The sequence below is a fragment of the Lolium rigidum genome, chromosome 5 (genome assembly GCF_022539505.1).
Source record: "Lolium rigidum isolate FL_2022 chromosome 5, APGP_CSIRO_Lrig_0.1, whole genome shotgun sequence".
NCBI lineage: Eukaryota > Viridiplantae > Streptophyta > Magnoliopsida > Poales > Poaceae > Lolium > Lolium rigidum.
Window position 1 is genome coordinate 102,817,545 of NC_061512.1, and position 19,584 is coordinate 102,837,128.

At 44.7% G+C, this 19,584-nt stretch overlaps 2 protein-coding genes across 2 annotated transcripts in view; both read right to left on the minus strand.

Annotated features, from left to right (window-relative positions):
* Positions 1–965, minus strand: part of LOC124656223 (tRNA nucleotidyltransferase cca2-like) — a 2,702-nt gene extending 1,737 nt beyond the window's left edge. The window contains exon 1 of the mRNA XM_047195005.1: positions 769–965. Within this exon, the coding sequence (XP_047050961.1) occupies positions 769–965 (197 nt within the window). The remainder of the gene's footprint in view (positions 1–768) is intronic.
* A 7,362-nt stretch (positions 966–8,327) lies between these two features.
* LOC124654086 (tRNA nucleotidyltransferase cca2) lies at positions 8,328–16,168 on the minus strand. Its single transcript, XM_047193118.1, has 15 exons — positions 15,842–16,168; positions 14,866–14,996; positions 14,270–14,387; positions 13,893–13,945; positions 13,722–13,771; positions 13,526–13,624; positions 13,085–13,194; positions 12,809–12,936; positions 12,529–12,619; positions 11,948–12,031; positions 9,639–9,701; positions 9,387–9,528; positions 8,985–9,149; positions 8,771–8,868; positions 8,328–8,689 (listed from the first exon to the last, which is right to left on the minus strand). Exons 1-15 carry the CDS (start codon positions 16,166–16,168, stop codon positions 8,570–8,572), a joined length of 1,779 nt encoding a protein of 592 aa, XP_047049074.1. The 3' UTR covers positions 8,328–8,569.
* Positions 16,169–19,584: the final 3,416 nt, after the last annotated feature.

Genomic DNA, 19,584 nt, shown 5'->3' on the forward strand with positions numbered 1-19,584 from the left:
AGCAAGGGAACACGGGAATACATCCTCGTCTCCGCGTGCCTCGGTTATTTCTATACCCGAGCTCTCTTTCCTTGTGATAGCCATCGTGCTTGAAGTACATATATCTTGCTATCACTTGTGCTACATATATCTTGTGCCTATCTTGCTTAGCTCTAGTTGCTATTGTTACACCTAGTTGAGCTTAGCATATTTAGGGTTTGTGCTTGTAAACTAAACGATAGTTTAATTCCGCATTCATACAAGACAAATCCGCAAGAGTTTGTAATTGCCTATTCACCCCCCCCCCCTCTAGGCGACATCTCGATCTTTCACAATACACATATAAAAATATAACGGAACACGAAGAACACGACGAACTCATACACACACCAACCCGATACATATCGATTTCACTCCCGTGGCTCGATTGACCACGCCAATAAAATCACCCGAAAGTGACCGCGAAGTAGAATTCCCTATGAGAGATCGGTGATGGGATTTGAATACAGATGTGGAAGAGAGTGGTTTGCACTAGAATCTCACACACAAGTCTCCAAATCTCAACAAAATGTGCCTTGATTACATAGGATTGATTATCTCAGAGGTTTATGGAGCTAAGCTTAAGAGGAATAATCCAAAACTATGTCTAACCCTAGAAATGACCGGGAGGAGAGTACTTGTAGTCCAGATTCGAAGTTGGGGTAGTTTAGTACTTTGGTACGGATAAACAGAGCCACACGTAGGGCAGATTAACGGTCCAGATTCATAGTTGACTTGGCTGGGCGGTACTGTCGGCCTTCACGGGCGTCAGTGGCGGCCGGGGCGACGGGCTGAAGACTAGGGTGGCAGTGCCGACCCCCTCGGCGGCAGTGCCGGTGGTGCGGGCGGAAGTGTCGGCCCTCCTGGCGGCAGTGCCAATATGGCCGGTAGCAGTGCCGGCCCTCCTGGCAGCAGTGCCGCTGAGGCTGGCGGTAGTGTCGTTTCATCTTGGTGGCAGTGCCGGTCCTGAGCGTCCTGGAGCAGTAGGGTGCGGTGACGTTGTTCTTCTTCCACTTGTTGGTCCATTCCTGAGCGCTCCTCTACATCTTCTACTCAAGGCTCGTACGTGATCACACAAAGAGTATCAGAATGAAGTAGCATGCCATTCAAGGGTGTATCAAGGTTTAGCGTGGAGAGGATATAATTCACCTTGTCGTGTAGCGCTTTTATTCGGGCTCGTGTCAACGGTCCTATTTGGGGGCTGGTTGGTCTTGGTGTAGTGTCAACCTTCGGAGGGGCTACATCAACATACCTACATTTTATTTGTAAACTTTAAACTAATGTACTTATTAGTAAATTTGACTGATAAACAGTTTGATTTCAGTTCTTTTATTTCAAGATAAGAAATTGAGCAACGCATTTTTTTATAGACATAGTAAACGCAACTTAGACGGTTAAACTTTTCAGAAGCAATGATGCTGCAAGGTTGGAGTGAGAAGGCTTCACGGCCCAGTGCGCCGAGGTTCGACTCGTGAAGTTGGTGGGCTTGTGGTGTTCGGTGTTCCATGAATCCAAGGAGGCCGACGAACCGGTTCCATCCAGAAAGTTCTGTTCGCTGACTGCTGTAGCATTTAAAATTCTACTTCTCAAAAAAAGATATCTGAAAATTCTTAACGCTGCTTGGGAATAGTCAGTGCAGTAAGAATCCCAGATACTAGGTGCAAATTCTTGCATGCCTCTGCATTAGAGTAGACTCAAATCAGCAAATCCAAGAGTAGAAACGCCAACGAAATAACCCACATGATGATGTCATAAGGTTGTATGCGGTGGTGTGATGCATGTTCTTTCCAGTTTCCGGTTGAGTCTTTCCTTCAAGTTGAGCTGACCTATCCCAGTTCGTTATGAGTGACACAACGACTAGAAGGAAGTCCGACTGTGAGTAAAAGTTTGGCCTTCCTACTTTGATGCTACATTCAGAAACTATGGTAGGAATCTCAAAAGTTAAGAATCTGATTCTTGAGCCACCATATGCCACAAAGAAAACTTCATAGTGGCGATTTGCTGAGAAAAAACTTTCACTTGCCATTGAGTGAAGATTCTTTACAACAACATATGTAAAAAAGAACAACTAATGCAAAAAAAATGTATATATATATATTATCTCACAAACAAGTGTTGATCCTGAAGGAAAGCAAACTAATACTGCAGCCTCCCTCGGGCACTACAGATCAAATGAGTAGCTGCAACAAGCCAACAAGGTGTCGGCCTTGCTTGTTAAACATGAAGCGAAAACAAAATAAAAGAATCAGAAGAAGTGGATTTCTTGCTCATCTCCGAAGACGTGCCTTTGGTGTTCTCTACAACATAAAAAAGGTTGTACAATTGACACCTACAAGGATCCCTCATCATATATCAATTGCAGGAGACCACGTCCAATTAAAATCATCACATCCACCAATATTTTCCAGGTGAGGGGGACTTGTTCTATGAATTCCATCAAACACTAATTTATCTTTGAGGATTATTGTTTCTCAAAGAAACCTCCATCTTTCCATCTACATCTTATACTCCAAATCAAGCATGTAACTGGTGTTCCTGACAAAAAAGATGCCAAGCTTAAATTTGGATAAAGTATCCTCCTCTAAATCTAAAGAATTCACCATTATCTAACCCTTTCAGAAGTTCAGAATAAGGTAATTCCTGTTCTTTTTTTACCATTATCAGCTAGCAACTCGTAACCCGTTCAGAAGTTCAGAATCAGGTAATTCCTATTCTTATTTCTTTTCAGTTGCCTTTTTATCACTTATTTTTGTTTTCTAGTACTAACAGATTTACTCTCGCTTAATTTACACTTCAAATGAATACGAAGTACTCATGCACGCCATCAATTGCACACCCAAGCTAACATCCAGCAAGATCGCGTTGGAGAGATCTGGCCAAGAGATGTATTTCATGAATTAAGTACAGCAGGTGAACAGTCATTACCACCGGAAGTTTTTTTTTTTTCAGTCCTGGCTCGAACACACACTCTGTCATGGCAGATTGGTAGTGAAGTCTTCAGTTTCACCACTTATGTTGAACCGAGCACATCTCCCTGGTTCCTCAGGTGACCTGTGAGGCCATAGTTCCCGAAGTTGTATTGGTGCCGTTACCTTCACGAGGTAGGGTCGCACCACATTCTCACGTCTGTTAGCTGAAAGTGTTCATACTATTCTTTTCGTTTCTCTTAATCACATTGATAGGTTGTTTGGTACCGAGAATATCCATGATAGCATCTTCATGCATTCACTGTTTAATGCAGGTTCACAGCCTTATGTGCAGATGCATTTGATGATTGATCATGGAAATGGCCACAATGGTACAGGAATCGCAATTTACCACCTAATGCTTCAACATCAATTTCCACTTTCTGAATTGTTGGCTATCTCTTGGCAGTTTTGCGATGCTGGTCGATTCTGTAATCACCGGAGCAGATTTCCTTGGATAAACAGACACGCATACCACAAGTTCAGAGGCACTACTCTGAACTTCTTTGGCCATCCGTTTTCTCCCTCTCGCTTCTGCCACCATGTTCAGCTGGCACATTTTGACATCCTCTATGAGCATTCCAACTTTGCTCCAAAAACGATTTCACCTGTCAATGAATGCCATAGAGACACAGTAATTTGATCGCTCCTTCAGTCACTGCAGGTATGTTATGGGACATTTGAAACCATTTGCCATTTAGCTCTTACATGTAACATTTATTGCATGCAGCTTTCCTCTAGTTTTGGATTCAAAAATCCAATGCCTAAATACAACGGTTGCTCCGGTTCCCCTAATCTGTTACGATTCAAGCACTTCAACATAGATATATCCTTGTTATGGCAAAGACACTAAGACAGAGGTACATCGAGAAACACTATAGTAATCTAAGATAAGTACTGAATTATGAAGAAGACACAAGTTTGGGTTTCACAACGGTACGTGGAAGTGGAATCCGCGGTTGAGAATCCCGCGCCACGAAGGATTCAGGTACACGATGGTACTCGCGGAACATGAGTCCCCTCGCCCACTCGTTATGATGGCAGTACGTGATGAGATGGTCAGCAAGCGTGAAGGGCCGCACGGACGGACGAATCCTCTGCTGGAGGTCATGTATCTGGCGCGACGCCGGCAGCTCTTCCGGCGCACCCCGGCTAGTCTGCAGTTCTGCAGAGCACGGCGGGGCAGAGCGGCAGAGAGAAGTAGGCCGAGTTGGGGCAGATCGATGGCAGGTCCTTGGCTGACCCGGAGCGACATCGGTCGGCGCCGAGGAACAGAGCCTGGTGGACGAGCCATCTCATCGGAATCAGCTTCCCGCGGCTCAGGTCCACCTCGAAGAGCTCGTACGCGAAATTCTCCCAGAATTTGGGATGAGACTGGGCGATCCTATGCCGCAGCGCGAGCAGCATGCGGCCGCCGGAGGGCCCCTTCCTGGTGCCTCGCAGCAGACGAAGGCGCTCATCCTCAGCATGCAGCTGCGGTACTTGACGGCCTGGTGGACGGCGGGAGCCAGCAGGGGATTGCCAGGCGTTTTGATTCCACTTCAACCCGACGTAACCGAACGAGTTTTTTTTTTTTGGATTGCCGGGCTGAGCACATTCAATACCCGCGTGCCAAACGAATCAAATATGTTTTCTATAGTGTTTTTTTATTAGGTTAAGCTCGGATAATACTCGGGAAAATATCTCGACACACCTCCACCAAATGAGGCCGAACGGATTTTATTTTTGTGCGTATGGTAGGAAAAGAAAGGGTGTTTTGTTTTTGCGAAACATAGTATATACTAGCACCATGCACGTGCGTTGCTACGATGCCACATTAAATCAAACTAAAATCTATAATATTTTAATTCGTATAGCAGACGAAACCAAATCGGATGGAGTTCCTGACCTGTATTTTGTACCATGCAATAATAAAAAAACATGACTATTTAAGTTGACTATTATTGAAAATCAGATGAGATTATTCAATAATTGATAGAGTGTAGGTATTATTTTGTTTTTATTGCATAGTTTCCGGGCACATGAAAAATGGCCCAGTATTAGTGAACAACGGAGCATTTTTTTTTTAAAAAAAAATAGGGCCTATTGATAGGATAACGTTTCCGGAAAAATGAAGTTACTTGGCGTGTTTACTTACTTGACATGCTTAGCCAGGCTAAATTTTGACCACATTTTCTTGTCCTCATAACACCGCTCTCCCTATTATTTATTTTAGCCTTTGCTTCATTTTCTTTTTTCTTCCATTCCTTCGTATGCACCGAATCGGTAATTTCTTTTACATGAAGCAAATTCCAATAAGCAGGGCATCTTTTTTGAGGTAACGGGCGGGTGAGCAATTGCTAATGAAATAAACTTAGGAATAAAAAACAGACTTTGACCGCGCAGCAGGCCCAGCCAACCGACACCCTCTAGCTAGCCGGGGGCCGCTAATTTGCTCGACTTGTCACCGACGTCCGCGCGCCGCGGATGAACCGCGTCGTCCCGGCAGCAACGGCCGTCGCACTGAATCTGCTCGAAGCTCCACCCCTTCTTCTCGACGACCGGCGTGCCTACGGTCGCCGCTGGACACGCCTTGGCGATTGTGCATCGCATCCCATCCCAGCGGCTCCTCCTTCCCACTGCTCGACCTCCTCTTGCGCTGCCCATCGGCAGGCAGCAGCTGCGCCTGCGCCCTCCTACCGGCAGTCACATGCACACGCTCACAGGTCACACCGTGCGAAACGTTCTTTCTACTTAGGCCATCTCCAGCGGCGCGACGCATTTCGAACGCCCAAAAGTGATCGGCAGCGTCCGTTTGCGTCGCCCAGCGGACATATTTTGACCGCGCGTCCGTTTGCGTCTGGGTGTGCTCCCACCGGGCGACCCATTTTTGAATTGCAACATAGTTTGATCTTCATACAATTCCTTTGATTTTCTACCACGAGCGATTGATTCAAAAACCAAACATAGAAAGTACATAAAAACTATACAAGACCTAGACTAATTGGTTCCTGACGGGCCGGCACCGTCGTTGCGTCGCTCCGTGGCATGCTTCTCCGCCACCTCCCGCGCGGCCGCTATGGCTCGGTGCGCCGCCGCGTCCTCTTGCAGTGCCTGCTCCAGCCTCGCGTTGGCGGCCTCGTCCTTGAGCGTCTCGAAAGACGCGACGAGGGCCCGGCTGCTCCGCCGCCTTCTCCTCCGGCGTCGGCGCATCGGGGTCATCGGATGACCATGAAATCTCCGAGTCGAGTCCTCGGCTGCGGCGGCGGCCGCCGGCCTGCAGCTCGTTCCGGCTCGGCGTCGACGGCCGCATGGCCCGCCCGCTCCTCCTCTCGCTTCCTTCTCCGCTTCGGCCCGGGGCCGCGGCGTCCCCGGCCGGGTGGAGGAGGTCGGTGCTTGTCGTCGGAGTCGAACCCGTCGTCGGAGCTCGAGGTCGGGGAGGTGGAGTGGGAGGTGAAGGTGGAGGTGGAGGCGAGGCAGCCCGGCCGCGCCCGGCGGCTGCTCATGGTGGATCTACCGAGTGGCGCTACGGCGGCGGCGGCCTAGGGTTTAGTGCGGAGGAGATGAGATGCCGGCCCCCTCGTTTATATAGGTCCGAGGCACGGCGACGGCCGCGCCACGCGGGGCATCGCCATTACTACGCGCGGCACGCGAGGCAGCCGCAGACTGCCGAAGCGACGCCTCGCCGCCGCGATGCGGCGGAGAAGACGCATCGACGCTGCGTGCCGCTAGCTGCCCACGTCTACTAGGCTGCGCACGCTCACGGAAGCCGAGGCACGCCATTAACGCGGCCCTGCAAAGGCTGCGGCGCGCCGCCCGCAAGTAATGCCGCCGAAGACGAAGCGGTTGTGCCGGCTGCCGGGCGGGCCCGTGCCAGGACCAAGCGGTCACTTTGCGCGTCCGCGCAGCGTCCGCCGAGACGCAAACCTGGCGCATATTTGGGCCAGGTTTGCATCTCTGCGGACGGCCCGGTCACTTTGCGTCGCGCCGCTGGAGGTGGTGCATGACGCATTTTCGATCACGGCGGACACAAACGGTCGCTCAGCGTCCGTTTGCGTCGCGCCGCTGGAGATGCCCTTATTGCAACTTGGGCTTCTCGATGCAAATACTCGAGAGATGTTGGGCATAGGAAAAGAATTAGCTAGCCTGTTTGTGCAACCTATTTCAATTTAGTAAAGATTGTATTCACAAATACGTACATGCACTCATCTTTCTGAACGCACGCACATCCTACCCCTATGAGCATCTTCGCAGGATTGAGTCAAAAAAACTGATCCGATGAATCTTCATATTGACAAATTTACCATAAGCGTCTCACTATCGACGAAAACATCACCTTCAACCAAAAAAAATATTTCGTCTTTATAAGAAATGAAAGTATCAAACGTGAGGTTTTAACTCTGATAGCTGGGCTGTCACTGCCCTTTTGACCATCCAATCACGAGTTAGTTCTCTTAAGTGTTTTTGTTTCATATCTCGAAAAGAACAATCAACGGCAACTAGCCTAAATTTTTTAGGCTCCTTTCCTTTTCTTTACAATCAATACTACACATATTTATAGAAACAAATAGTACATGGTAGATGGTAGAGAGATGTCTACAACGATTACAAAAAACTAGTAAATCTTTCATCCTTCAAACTCTTTCTTCTTTCATAATACAATTTTGTATTTTTCTGAAACCAGCGGAAGAAAACCAAACCACATACACATAAACCATTAACAACGGGAAGCATATCTCACTGTCAAAGAAAAAAAAAATCCAAACATAGTACTCCTTTGATTCAAAGAAATTTCAAGTTCTAGATACCAGATTGTTTTCTAAGAAATACATTGACAGCTTCTTTGATTCATAGAATTTTGAAAGGATTTGTATGTATTAAAAACTGTATGTAAATTTTTCCTTTAAAAGCTGTTTGATTTATAGGATCCTATCACATACGAAATAAACCCATATGAATCTCGTGTTGTAAATAGCATTAAGTTAGGGGACTTGGAAAAATTCTTTCACCTCTATAAAAAAAATCATATGATTCCGGTTGTTTTCTAGTTGGGTTGCTAAATTGTGCAGTTCGCACATGCACAAGCTAGGTCATGTGGTTGGAGGGTGTGCTTCTCGTTTAGAATTCAAATAGCCATGGCACGTGTTTCTTGTTCCTACACTACCAATCAAAAGGAGCCCTGAACTCTATTTTGGAGAACATTTCCATCCCCTGCTTTTTATATACTAACTCTTTAATTTTTCTTGTGGCGTCTAACACATCCCAGATAAAATTCATGTAGTTTTCCAAGATTATAGGATTATTAATGTTGACATGTCCCTCTAATCCTACGTTTTCATAAGCAACCAAGCACAAGCAACCAAACATTCGAAATACCTAGGCAAAATTTCGATTATCTGAACTAGTGATTTTTTGTTAACATGTGACCTTGGTAAGATACACAGCATGTCAAACCTAAGGTTAGTCAGGTATAACCATCTTCACTAAGGAGCTTGATTCTTACTTTCTTAGTTTAAAGACGGCTACATGCGGGCTGATTTCATGGGAAGTTTTGTGGCCTATAGCTGAATTTTGAGGACTGCCTAAGCTCAAAATGTCAATAATCCTCAGCTGCTGCATTCTACTTTCTGGCGTTTCGATTGCTGCTGTGACTGCTTCATCCACTCCTTGCACTCCTCCATGGTACCTTTTGGATGCGCAAGCTGCCACTTTACCAGTCTTTGTTGCTGTGGGAGAGAGTACATCTTGTGTTAAAGAGTGCACATGAACGAAAATAGGACGATCGGTAACAAAGGGCTAGTATATACCCATTTTCCAATCAAGGGACCTCCAGACTTGACCTCCAAGACACCCATAATGGCCTTCCCATCGAGCAACGGCTTCAAATTCCATACACCATCAAGATCTGGTGAAGTAAAACAAAAAGGTATAAATCAGGAGTATTAAGCAAACACATGAATCTAACACAGTATTTAATAGGAGGCTGAAAAAAGGTATGCAGTCATTAGCTAAGTTCTTTACCAAGGTCAGTTATTGAACGCTCAACACTGAGGTATTTCTCTTTCCTTTGATTTAGCTCACCCTGCTTGCTGAGGGATCCACTAGCATTGCCAACTTCTGGATTTATGAGAGCCGAGATAAACAGTGCCACACGCCAAAACCCTTTTATTTCACGAAGTATAAGTCCTGAAATGCTCAAACTGTCAGAATTTCTAATCCAGAAACAGAACGATATAAGAATACTACGGATGATACATCCAGCTGATTCATAACAAGCAAGTATCCTAACTCATTAAATCTAAAGATACCATGCACCTCAAGTGCCCATACTACGGCCATCAGAGACGTCGAGTTGTGAATAAATGATAAATGTAAAGGACATTTCAAATTCCAGAATAAGCATATTCAACAATCAACACTGACCTGCCAACACACGTTTTACTGAGTCTGTTGGTATCTCGAGATATTCATCATCCAGCTTCTCTTTGACAGTTTCCAGATTTTCATTTGACTCGAGAAGAACTAATTCGGCAAACTTTTCACTTGCAACATGTATATTCACGATCTTTCAAGATAAAACAGATAACAAGGAGTTATTCTTCTGATTAAAGTACACAAAACGTGAACAAGCAGAAACAATTACTGCTGAGTTGAATCCTGCTCAAGAAAGTGTACCGTGTCAGCATCACTAGCTTTGAGCTTTAGAGAGTCCCGAATAATATAGCTAACAGCGGGAACCTGCAGATGATGCAACAGGCTTGTTAGAGTACTTCCCACAAAACAATAGATGGCAAATGGATTTGGTGATTATCAATATGTTTAGTTTGTTAATAAATTTAGACACCTCGAATAGTTGCTTTGAAAATAATACAAGTATTTACACCTCACAAAAGTCTAATATTCAGCTTTAGATTATACCTACTCTAATTAAAATCACTTTTCCCGTGTATCAAGCAAGTGTACCCACATAAACACTTGCAGAGCATTAAAAAATATACTCCCTCCGTCCATAAGAGCATCTCCAGCCGCGTCCCCCAAACCGTCCCCCAAACCGCGCCGGATCGAGCGTTTGGGGGACGTGTTTCGTTCGTGCCGCGTTTGGGGGACGTCGCTCCCCAGCCGCGTCCCCCAAACGCCGCCCCCAAACATTTAAAATAATTTTTCTGGCATTTTTATTTCAATTTCCACAAACTAATACATAATTTGGAACGTGGTTTACACGAAAACACAGTTTGGAACATGGTTTTCCACAAACTAATACATAGTTTGAACCATGGTGGACACAAATATAAAATATTGCAAAGAAACTAAACCTAACTAGGCTGTGCATCGAAGGTTTCGTGTGTTCGCTGCTAAGAAAGAACACTCGAGGGCACACCCAGTCACCTAAACTGGAAAATCCAGCGGGAGGATGGTGCCCTTGTTGGTTCTACCGATGAGGCGAACAGGCAGAAACCTCCGTGCACGTATTCGCTGCGAAGAAACAACACTCATTCAGTCGTCCTCCTCGTCGGTGCTGTCGTCGTCCCTGTCGACGTGGTAGTCCCGGAGGCAGCGCCTCTCGTCGAAGACCTTGACGCTCATGTCCCTGTTGCCGAAGTAGGAGAACACGAGGATGAAGCCGGCTTCGAGGCTGTGGTGGCGCGCGAACTTCTCCCAGCCGATGTTGAGGTACATCTTGCCGCGCGCGTCGTAGATCGCCTTGACGATCCACCGGCGGTAGCCGCACGAATGCTCCCGCGGATGCATCGTGCGCGGGCGTACGCCGCCGACGTACTCGGCGAAGGAGTCCGGCAGCCTCGGATGCCGCGCGGGTCGCCCTTGAGGACGTGGACGAACTCGAACAGGACGTCCGGCTCCACGTCCATCTCCGACGATGAAGACGACGGCGTGGGAGGCGACGGCGAGCGTTCGGCTATGCCGCGGCCACGACCACGACCACGGCCGCGGCCGCGAGGTCGGCCTCCGCCTCTACCGGACATAGCGTCGAGTCTTGTTGAGAGATGGTGGCGGCTAGGGTTTGGGAGAGAGGCGCTAGGGTTTGTGTGTGAGAGGGACGATGAGAGGCGCCCCTTTTATAGGCCGGAGGGAGGCGCAGGAGCGGTGGCGCTCATTAACGCCGGCACGCGAGCTAGGCGCGACGGGACGCGTCGGCTGCGCCTCTCGCGGGAATTGCACCGTCGCTGCGCGCCAATAACTTCCGTCGCGAGGTAGGCGACGGTTAGGTTTAAATTAATTGTGCCGCCGACGGGTCGGCCCCGCCACTCCCCGCCTCGCTTTCGTTGTGTCCGGCGTCCCCGGAGCGTCCCCGTGGGACGGGGACGGGCTCGGGGCGCCGGACACCGTATAGGGGCGCGCCGGACAAAAAAGGGCTTTGGGGGACGCGGCTGGAACGCTTTTTTTGTCCGGCGCGCCCCAAATCCCTTTGGGGGACGGTTTGGGGGACGCGACTGGAGATGCTCTAAGAAAGTTGCTCAACTTTGTCTAGATACAGATGTATATTGACATGATTTAGTTATAGATACATCTGTATCTTCAAAAAGTTGAAGAGCTTTTTTTGGGACGAGGGAGTACATAATCTAGATTATAAAAGAATATTTCACCAGCTTAAGTAGATACAGTTTGGATTAGAAAAGATAATACATGAGTTAGACGATCTTATGTTCAGTGTGGGAAAAACAAAATGCTTATGATGAACCAAGCCCGCCCTCTCAATCAGTCTAGTTACTTCTTAAATAGTACTCCCTCCATCCCGTAATATAAGATGTTATTACAACCTACTAGTTCTTATATTGGTTATTTGGTTGTATTAAATCTTTATACTATGGGACAGAGTGGTAGTACTAAAATTTTTTCAGTAACACAGTTGCAGAAAGTGAATGATTTAGCAACCAAAGAACATCAAGAACATACAGAATTTGCCTCCTTAAATAGTAAGTGTTTGGATTAAAACAAATTTGGAGGAGGCGTGAATTAGATGTTACCTTCTTCTTTTTTTTGTCCATGTAGACCATATTTCGGACTGGAATAAACAGTGCACTATACAAGCAAAGCCTTTTCTGGTCATCCTAAACACCAATGTAAAACTTCATGTTAGGAAACCACAACAACAACATCAATGAAAGTCAATTATGTGCTTGTTGCTAGCAATTACATACAATGCCTAGCAGAGTTACCTATCATAGGAATCATAAAATATGATGAAACTAGTGAGGAGCTTAATATCATAGATTTTCTGACTAAAATAGAATACTGTGCCAAATCCTCAAGACTGCAACTGAGTTGATACAGAGATATAATTGAATAATGGAAGAGCAATATTGTGTACTCCAAACCGTCACGGACATCAGGTTTAAAAACATTTTATAAATACGCAAGCAATTGATTACCAAGAATCCGTGGTTTGTGTTAGATTATTTCCAGAGAAGTTACATAACAACATAAGTTTCACTCTTAGCCATATGCAATGCCAAGCACAGAAGAAAGCTAAAAACAACATATCATGCGACAAATAAGAATTTTGGGGTGTGTTATTTAACAGGATATACGCTGAAAATCGACAAACCTGCGACTTGGGATCGGAACCACCACTGAACACAGAACTGCCAATAGAATGTGCAAGATTCCACGCTGCTTCGATATGTGAAACACAAAGCCTGAATTAAAAGAAAATATGAGATGAAACTGAACTGCAGTATATGCGGTAATGGAAGTAAATAGACGAGTGCATACAGATTTGTAAAAGTCTACAAGTCCAGAAATCTGAAAGTGTAACCGTGTGATGAAATAGTTGGGTACTTGCATGTAATAGACATTGACAACTGAATATCAGAACAAAGACATACCAATCATGTGTGTCAAGAACTGGAGGGTCAAGTTTCTCAGGAAAAGCAAACACAACATAAAATAATCCCAAATCACGGATATAACACATTGCATCGACAGGGTGTTTGTCTGACATCATGAGATCTACCTGCACAATATATAAACTATAATATCATGACATAGGGATTTGCATCTCACTCAATACATATTAAGAATGGTGACTGGTGAGTTTGGTTATTTATACGATAAAGCAGTAAGAAACAAGGAAGTATCGGTTTACAGTGTAGAAATCAAACCTCATGACCAATACGTTCTCTGCTGATCTTGCTACCAAGTTCAGACTTCACATTTTCATCAGAAGCAGCTTCTTTCAAATCTTCAGTTAATGTAAAGCTGAATCTAGCAGCTGTCAGATATGAATATTAGCATATTCAAGGAAAAATATATTGATCAAAGTCACTGTCACACTCTTTGAATATACACCATAGTCCATTTCTTGATCAGCTATTTATACAAGTAAATCGCATAAATTGACTACTGATGACCACATAGTAAATATCTCAACTTAAAAAGAGAGGAACATTGTATAAGGTTTTGAATTAAGATGCTATCAACTTGGCAAGTAAGCTTATCATGAACACCTCTAAATTTTTGAAGTACATGTACGAGTGCTATAATAAATTTAGAAAATATTTACAAGAATTATTTGAGATCAATCACAGGATGTTTGAATATACCAAACCGGATTGCGCGAAGGACCCTGAGGGGGTCATCCAGAAAAGTTGATTTGGCAGGTAAGGGAGTAGCAATGAGGCCCTTTTTAAGATCTTCAAGACCTTCATGCAGTATGGGATCACCAGAGTTACTTGAGTACAGGAATTTAGAAAATGGTCACATGAATGTATAAAAATTTGTAATAGCAACTCAACTCACCTCTTTCAGTTAAATCTTCCACCGATTTAGTGTTGATGTTATAGAATAAGCTGTTGAAATTTGAACATTAGAAAGACGAAGTACAACACTAACTTGAAATTAACAATGCACAATGAAAGCATAAATTACAGATTAATAAATTAAGTTGAAGAAGAAATAATCTGGTATTACCTATTGATTGTTAGGTCCCTGCGGAATGCATCTTCTTTGGCTGTACCAATTTCCTGCAAATTACAAATCATTGCGCAGCTGTAAACTGGTTGCAACTTGTAACAGATTATCGTAAGCGGAGAGAAGAATAACGAAAAAAAAGACATTCAAATACTGAACCACCAAAAATATTAAAGGTTATCAGTTGCAGCTGAACTAAAAAAGTTTAACTAGTTCTAGTACTATGCTGACATAAAACATAAGCTACACCTGAAATACACAAGCAAAGTAAACTCTGAAAAAAATCCATATATGCAAACAGATAATGTATATTTTGTGCAGAAGGTCAATAAAATGAGCATGAAAATTGAAAAGGAGTGCTAAATGCATGTGCATACCACAGTAGGAATACGACTGTTTTCAGCATACTTTTCAGACCTCAAATTTACAAAATCAATCCAGATGTCATCTATAAGCATTGTTGCAGTTTCCAAGTGCTTGGATTGATCAGGGTTGCTGCAGAAAAAGCATAAGATGTCACAACTCCCTGGTAAAATGCATTCAGTTGATTTCATATGCAACATAGAAAGCATGGTACAGTAAGGAACATATACAGCATACTCTGCTTGCCCTAAACTGTGACATCCCCTGCCACTGTCTATGTGCAAGCATGTGTAAAAAACGCTTTTCTTTCCATGCATATATGTTTTCAGCTCAGAGAAAATTACAATGCACAAAAACATACAGGTTATGTATGATAAGTCATATGTCTGAAATGTTGATCATTGCCGCTGACTTTGACTAACCAGTGATAAACGACAGGCATAAAGCCAGCCTATATTCATGAAACAGAAATTTTTTACTGGGGACTCCAGGTAGAAATTTCAGCAGCAGCACAGCACAGCAGCAAATTGGTTGTCGGGGGCATCAACAAACAAAAAGCTGCTGACATAGTATTAGCAATGTAAGGAATAGAGTAGCAAAGATGGCATACCACTGGATAACACCAATTCCTTTCTGCTCTTCACCTAAGAACTCTGAGTACTCGTTTACTCTCTCACAGAAATTTTGGCCCGTCATATTATCAAGTGCGATGTCAATGTCAGTAGAGTCTTTCCCCAATAGCTGCCAAGAATATTCCACAACATAAAAGACAGAAAATAAAATTTAAGCACAAACTCCTTTTGCTTGCAAACAGATGAAAGTTTATGATATGATCCTAGACATCCAGAATCTCCAGCGAATTAAGAGCACATACAGCAATTATCGTGCAATTTTTCCACCTAAACTTTTTTTAGGACAATGAAGCAAACAATAGTACAAGCCAATAAACTTCAAAATGAGCATGCCGCTGAGGAAATGATTCACTTCTCTACTCTCTATGGCATGTATGGCATGTGGACGCTACATAGTTCCACCTAAATTCCTCAGACCAAATAATATAGAAAACATAAACATGCTCACAGATATAGACCGGAACCATCCAAGACCATAATACAAGCAGAATGGGGTATCACCATCCGCCTAACAATTCACAAGTTTGCAGGTTGCAACCAAGTTCCCCTACAAAGAACCCCGAACATACAGAGAACTAAATGCTCCACACGACTGCAGAACCCACGAATACGCTAAAATCAAGGAATGTGGTTCATGAATCATGGCAACGTTACACAGTTTCTACAAAATCTCACACAAAACCTTAAATTATCTGTGACAAAGTATCCATTCCAGATGATCATCGAACAATTGGTAACAACGAATAAAAGCACCTACAGTCGAATAGAATTAACACCCCTTAACAGTCTAAAGGGCTCGTCATCTGTAATCTCCCCCCAGACAAATTCTCATAAGAAGGGAAACAGTACGACATGACAATTGAATTAACACCCCTTAATTTCTTCTGAGAAGCAAGAAACCACGCCATAAGCCCTACAGTTTAAACTCAAGAGACATTTCCAATTAAGCTTTACCTTATCCCTGACCCATCCGCCGGCGACGCGGACCTGGGTGCCGAGGCTGAAGTGGCGGACGACGTCCAGCAGCCGCTCGAAGATCTGCTCCTCCTTCTCCGTCAGCTCCACGCTCTCCCTAACCTCCACGGCCCCTTGCTGCGCCCCCGCCGCCATGGCCGAGACGCCGGTGAAGGCGCGGTTGGGGAGGCCGAAGAAACTGCTGGTTCTAGGTGGAACCGCGGTTGAAGTGGCCCGAAAGGGCGGGGGCGTCGGCGCCCGGCGGCGGCGGAGAGGGGAAAGGAGGAGGAGGCTGGCGCGAGGTGGGAGGAGGAGGCGAATAGACATGCGGCGGGCCAGTTTCCCGGTGAGGCGTTCGTATTCCTGCCCTTCACTTCTGCGCCGCCCGTTCGGCTGTGCTACCCACGGGCAAGGCTTCGAAATCGCCGTTAGATAGGAGACATCAACGGTTCCTGCCCGATGAGAAAATTGGAAGCCCTCAGGAATTAGACCTAGCATGATAGATGATTTACATCAGGAAGGTATATATACGATAATTTCTTTTGTTATATACATCACATTAAAGCAAAATACCAGCTTTTGTATATGTAAAGAATGGTCCAAAAAATTTATATCTCAATGTATAATTTGCAACACTTGATGCAAGTATTCATCAACTGGAAGGTGTTGTACCGCATAAAAACGGTCACACGCGGCTCGAACTGCCGTTTTGTCGTTTCCTCCTCACTTCCTCACGAGACCGTCCTACCTGTCGCTGGCCAAATTTCGACGCACTCCTAGACTTCGCCAGTCCTTGTTGTTGCTGCCTCAATCCGGTCATCGTGGCGGCCTGGAGGATGTGCTTTGACGCGAAGCTGCACATGTAGGTCCTCATCCCCTCCCCCGCCTCCTCGTCCAAGGTCTCGGCGCTCCTGCATGCGGAGGTGCACGCGAAGGTGGTCCCCACCTCGTCCTTGGCGCTCCTGCACGTGGAGGTCTTCCCCATCCTCGGCCTAGGCGGTGTTGCACGCGAGCACAACCTCCCACGCCTGCTCCCTCTCCTCTGATTCCCATGACTAATTCGCCCTCATCGACCAGGAACCTTGTGGGCTTACGCTCCAGAGTATGTTGACCATCATCAGCACGCACGCCCCACCGTCAATCCCCGTCGCCGCCTTGCGCGGGGCTCAATATTTCTCGGTTTGCCCAACTCGATGCTCGATAGCTTTGTCCCAAAGGTGGACGGTGGAGCAGTGAGATTCGTCGACAGGAGGGGAAGAGGGGCTAGAGGTATAGGAGCACGACCAGAGGTATCGCCGGACGACTCTGCTTCCATCCGCTGCAATTCATGCTCGACTCGAGTTCACACAAAGAAATTTTAGGGTTTAGGGTATACTATTGTGCCTATTATTGTGCTTGTTACTAATGCTATACATGAAGATGCCATTGCAGAAGAAAATTTCACTCAAAAGTCAAAACGGTGCTAAAAATGATCGAAATCACTTGCTCAAAGTAGATCAGAAAATGACGGAACTGGTGCAAATCCCGAAGTTGATACACCTGGACCTTCCTCAAACCACGCCGATCTCGAGGCTCTAGACCCGGGCTAATTATCTCGCATTGTCATCGGCTCGCGCGTCGTCCATGCCTACGCACTCGTCCACTTCTGCGTGCCTTCATGCACGTGCCCCCACGCCTAGATCTGCTGATTTGCTCCAATCCCATGTTGCCTCGTCACATGTCCCCTCTGACACCGACCACGACAATGTAGCTACATCCCCCTGCGCCTGGCTCTAGTGCGGCCTCCCCTGCATCTGACGGATTGTGTGCGGGCGCTAATGATGCACACGTTGATGCACCATCCCCGCCTACTAGATCTTTTATGGCCAATGATGATGAACACGATGTTGCACCACCCTCTCCTCTACCTAAGCCGCGTAGATGTCTTCAGAAAGGTAATCGAAATCTCAAAATATACAAAGATGATACTGTTATCTATGGCATGTTCTTCTCTACAAGAGAACCACACACCTTGCATGAGGCCCTGGATGACAATAACTGGAATGCTCTCATGCAAGAAGAGTATGATGCCTTAATGACTAACAAAACTTGAAGTTTGGTTCATTTAGTAATCTCATTGACTACAAGTGGGTTTATCGCATAAAACTACATGATGATGGTTCTATTAATCGCTATAAAGCTTGCTTATTTGCAAAAGGCTTCAAGCAAAGGTATCGCATTAAATATGAAGATAATTTCAGCCTAGTTGTCAAAATAGCTACTAGCATGATTGTTTTTGATGTTTTTGTTTATAGATGTCAATAACGTGTTTTATATGGTGTTCTGGAAAAGGAGATCTATACGAAATAACCACCAAATTTTACAAATCCTGATGCTTCTGGCCATATTTGCAAACTTGATAAAGCTCTTTTTGTTTTAAAGTAGGCTCCTCGTGCATGGTATTATCGTCTGAGTGCAAAGCTACATGAGTTTGGTTTTCTTCCATCCAAGGTTGATACCCTCTCTATTTCTCTATCACTAGTAAGGAGTTACTATCTTTGTCTTCATTTATGTTGATGACATTATTATGGTCAGTTCTTCAAAAAGTGTTGTTTTCGGTTTTTCTAAAGATCTTAGTTACAAATTTGTTATCAAAGACTTGGGAGAACTTCACTTCTTCCTTGGGATTGAGGTGGAAATGCATGGGAGGACTTCGGGGTGGAGCTAGCATACAACCATTGGTGTCAAATGACACCAATAGATTTCTATCCTTTTAATAAATTAGAGAAAATATCTTAGCAATAGAGAATGATACCGGTAGATGTTGAAGAATGACACCAATGGAGGATTTTTATGGCTTTGTGCTTCTCACACAAGAAAAATATGCTAATGAATTACTCTCCAAAGTTGATATGTGTGGCTGCATATCTGCACCCACACCCTTTTCTCCTTTCGAACCCATTATCTCTTCATGAAGGTACACCTCTTGGTCTAGATGGTTGTACTCAATACAAAAGTATTGTTGGCGCTCTTCAATATTTAACTCCGGACTTATCATTCTTTGTTAATAAATTTTGTTAATACCTTCATGCTCCTACCAAACCTCATTAGATAGTTGGTAAAAGAATTCTCAGTTATGTCAAAGGTACTTCCAAGATTGGTATAACTTTCAAGCACACTACATCTACACTTCTTAGTTTTTTTTCACATGCAGATTCGACAGGATGTTTTGAGGACAGACGTTTCACAAGAGGTTTTTCTATCTTTGTTGGTCACAATTTAATATCATGGAGTGCCAAAAAAACAAAGTTACAGTGTCACGTTCTAGTACAAAGGTTGAATGCAAAGCTCTAGCAAATACTACTGCTGAATTAATGCGGATTGAAAGACTTCTTAATGAACTTGATGTGAAATTGAAGGAGAATCTATGCATGTGGTGTGACAACTTGGATGCTACCTATTTATTTATAATCTTTCTCTCGCACAAAACACATAGAGATTGACTACCATTTTATTAGGGACAGGGTTGCCAACAACAGTCCAACTATCAAGTTCATTTTCACTAAAAATCAAGTTGCACAAGGTTTTACCTGTTAAAAACTAGATAAATTAAAGCATAATCTGAATCTCTCTCGAAACCACGCAGTGGGTAACGCATTGCATCCTAGATTTTCGAGAAGTGATGAGAGCACAACTTTCCTTTTGTGATAATAAGAGGCAACGAGGCATCGTGAGGTCTAGAGTTCATCAGCCCGGAGTAGTAG

Excerpts from the sequence above, each read along its gene's own strand:
- LOC124654086 (XM_047193118.1), bottom strand. The coding sequence starts at position 16,168 with ATGTCTATTCGCCTCCTCCTCCCACCTCGCGCCAGCCTCCTCCTCCTT. Across the intron at positions 13,772-13,892 it reads AGGGACCTAACAATCAATAG|CTTATTCTATAACATCAACA; the intron begins GTAATACCAGAT and ends AAATTTCAACAG. Across the intron at positions 8,869-8,984 it reads GCGTTCAATAACTGACCTTG|ATCTTGATGGTGTATGGAAT; the intron begins GTAAAGAACTTA and ends TTACTTCACCAG.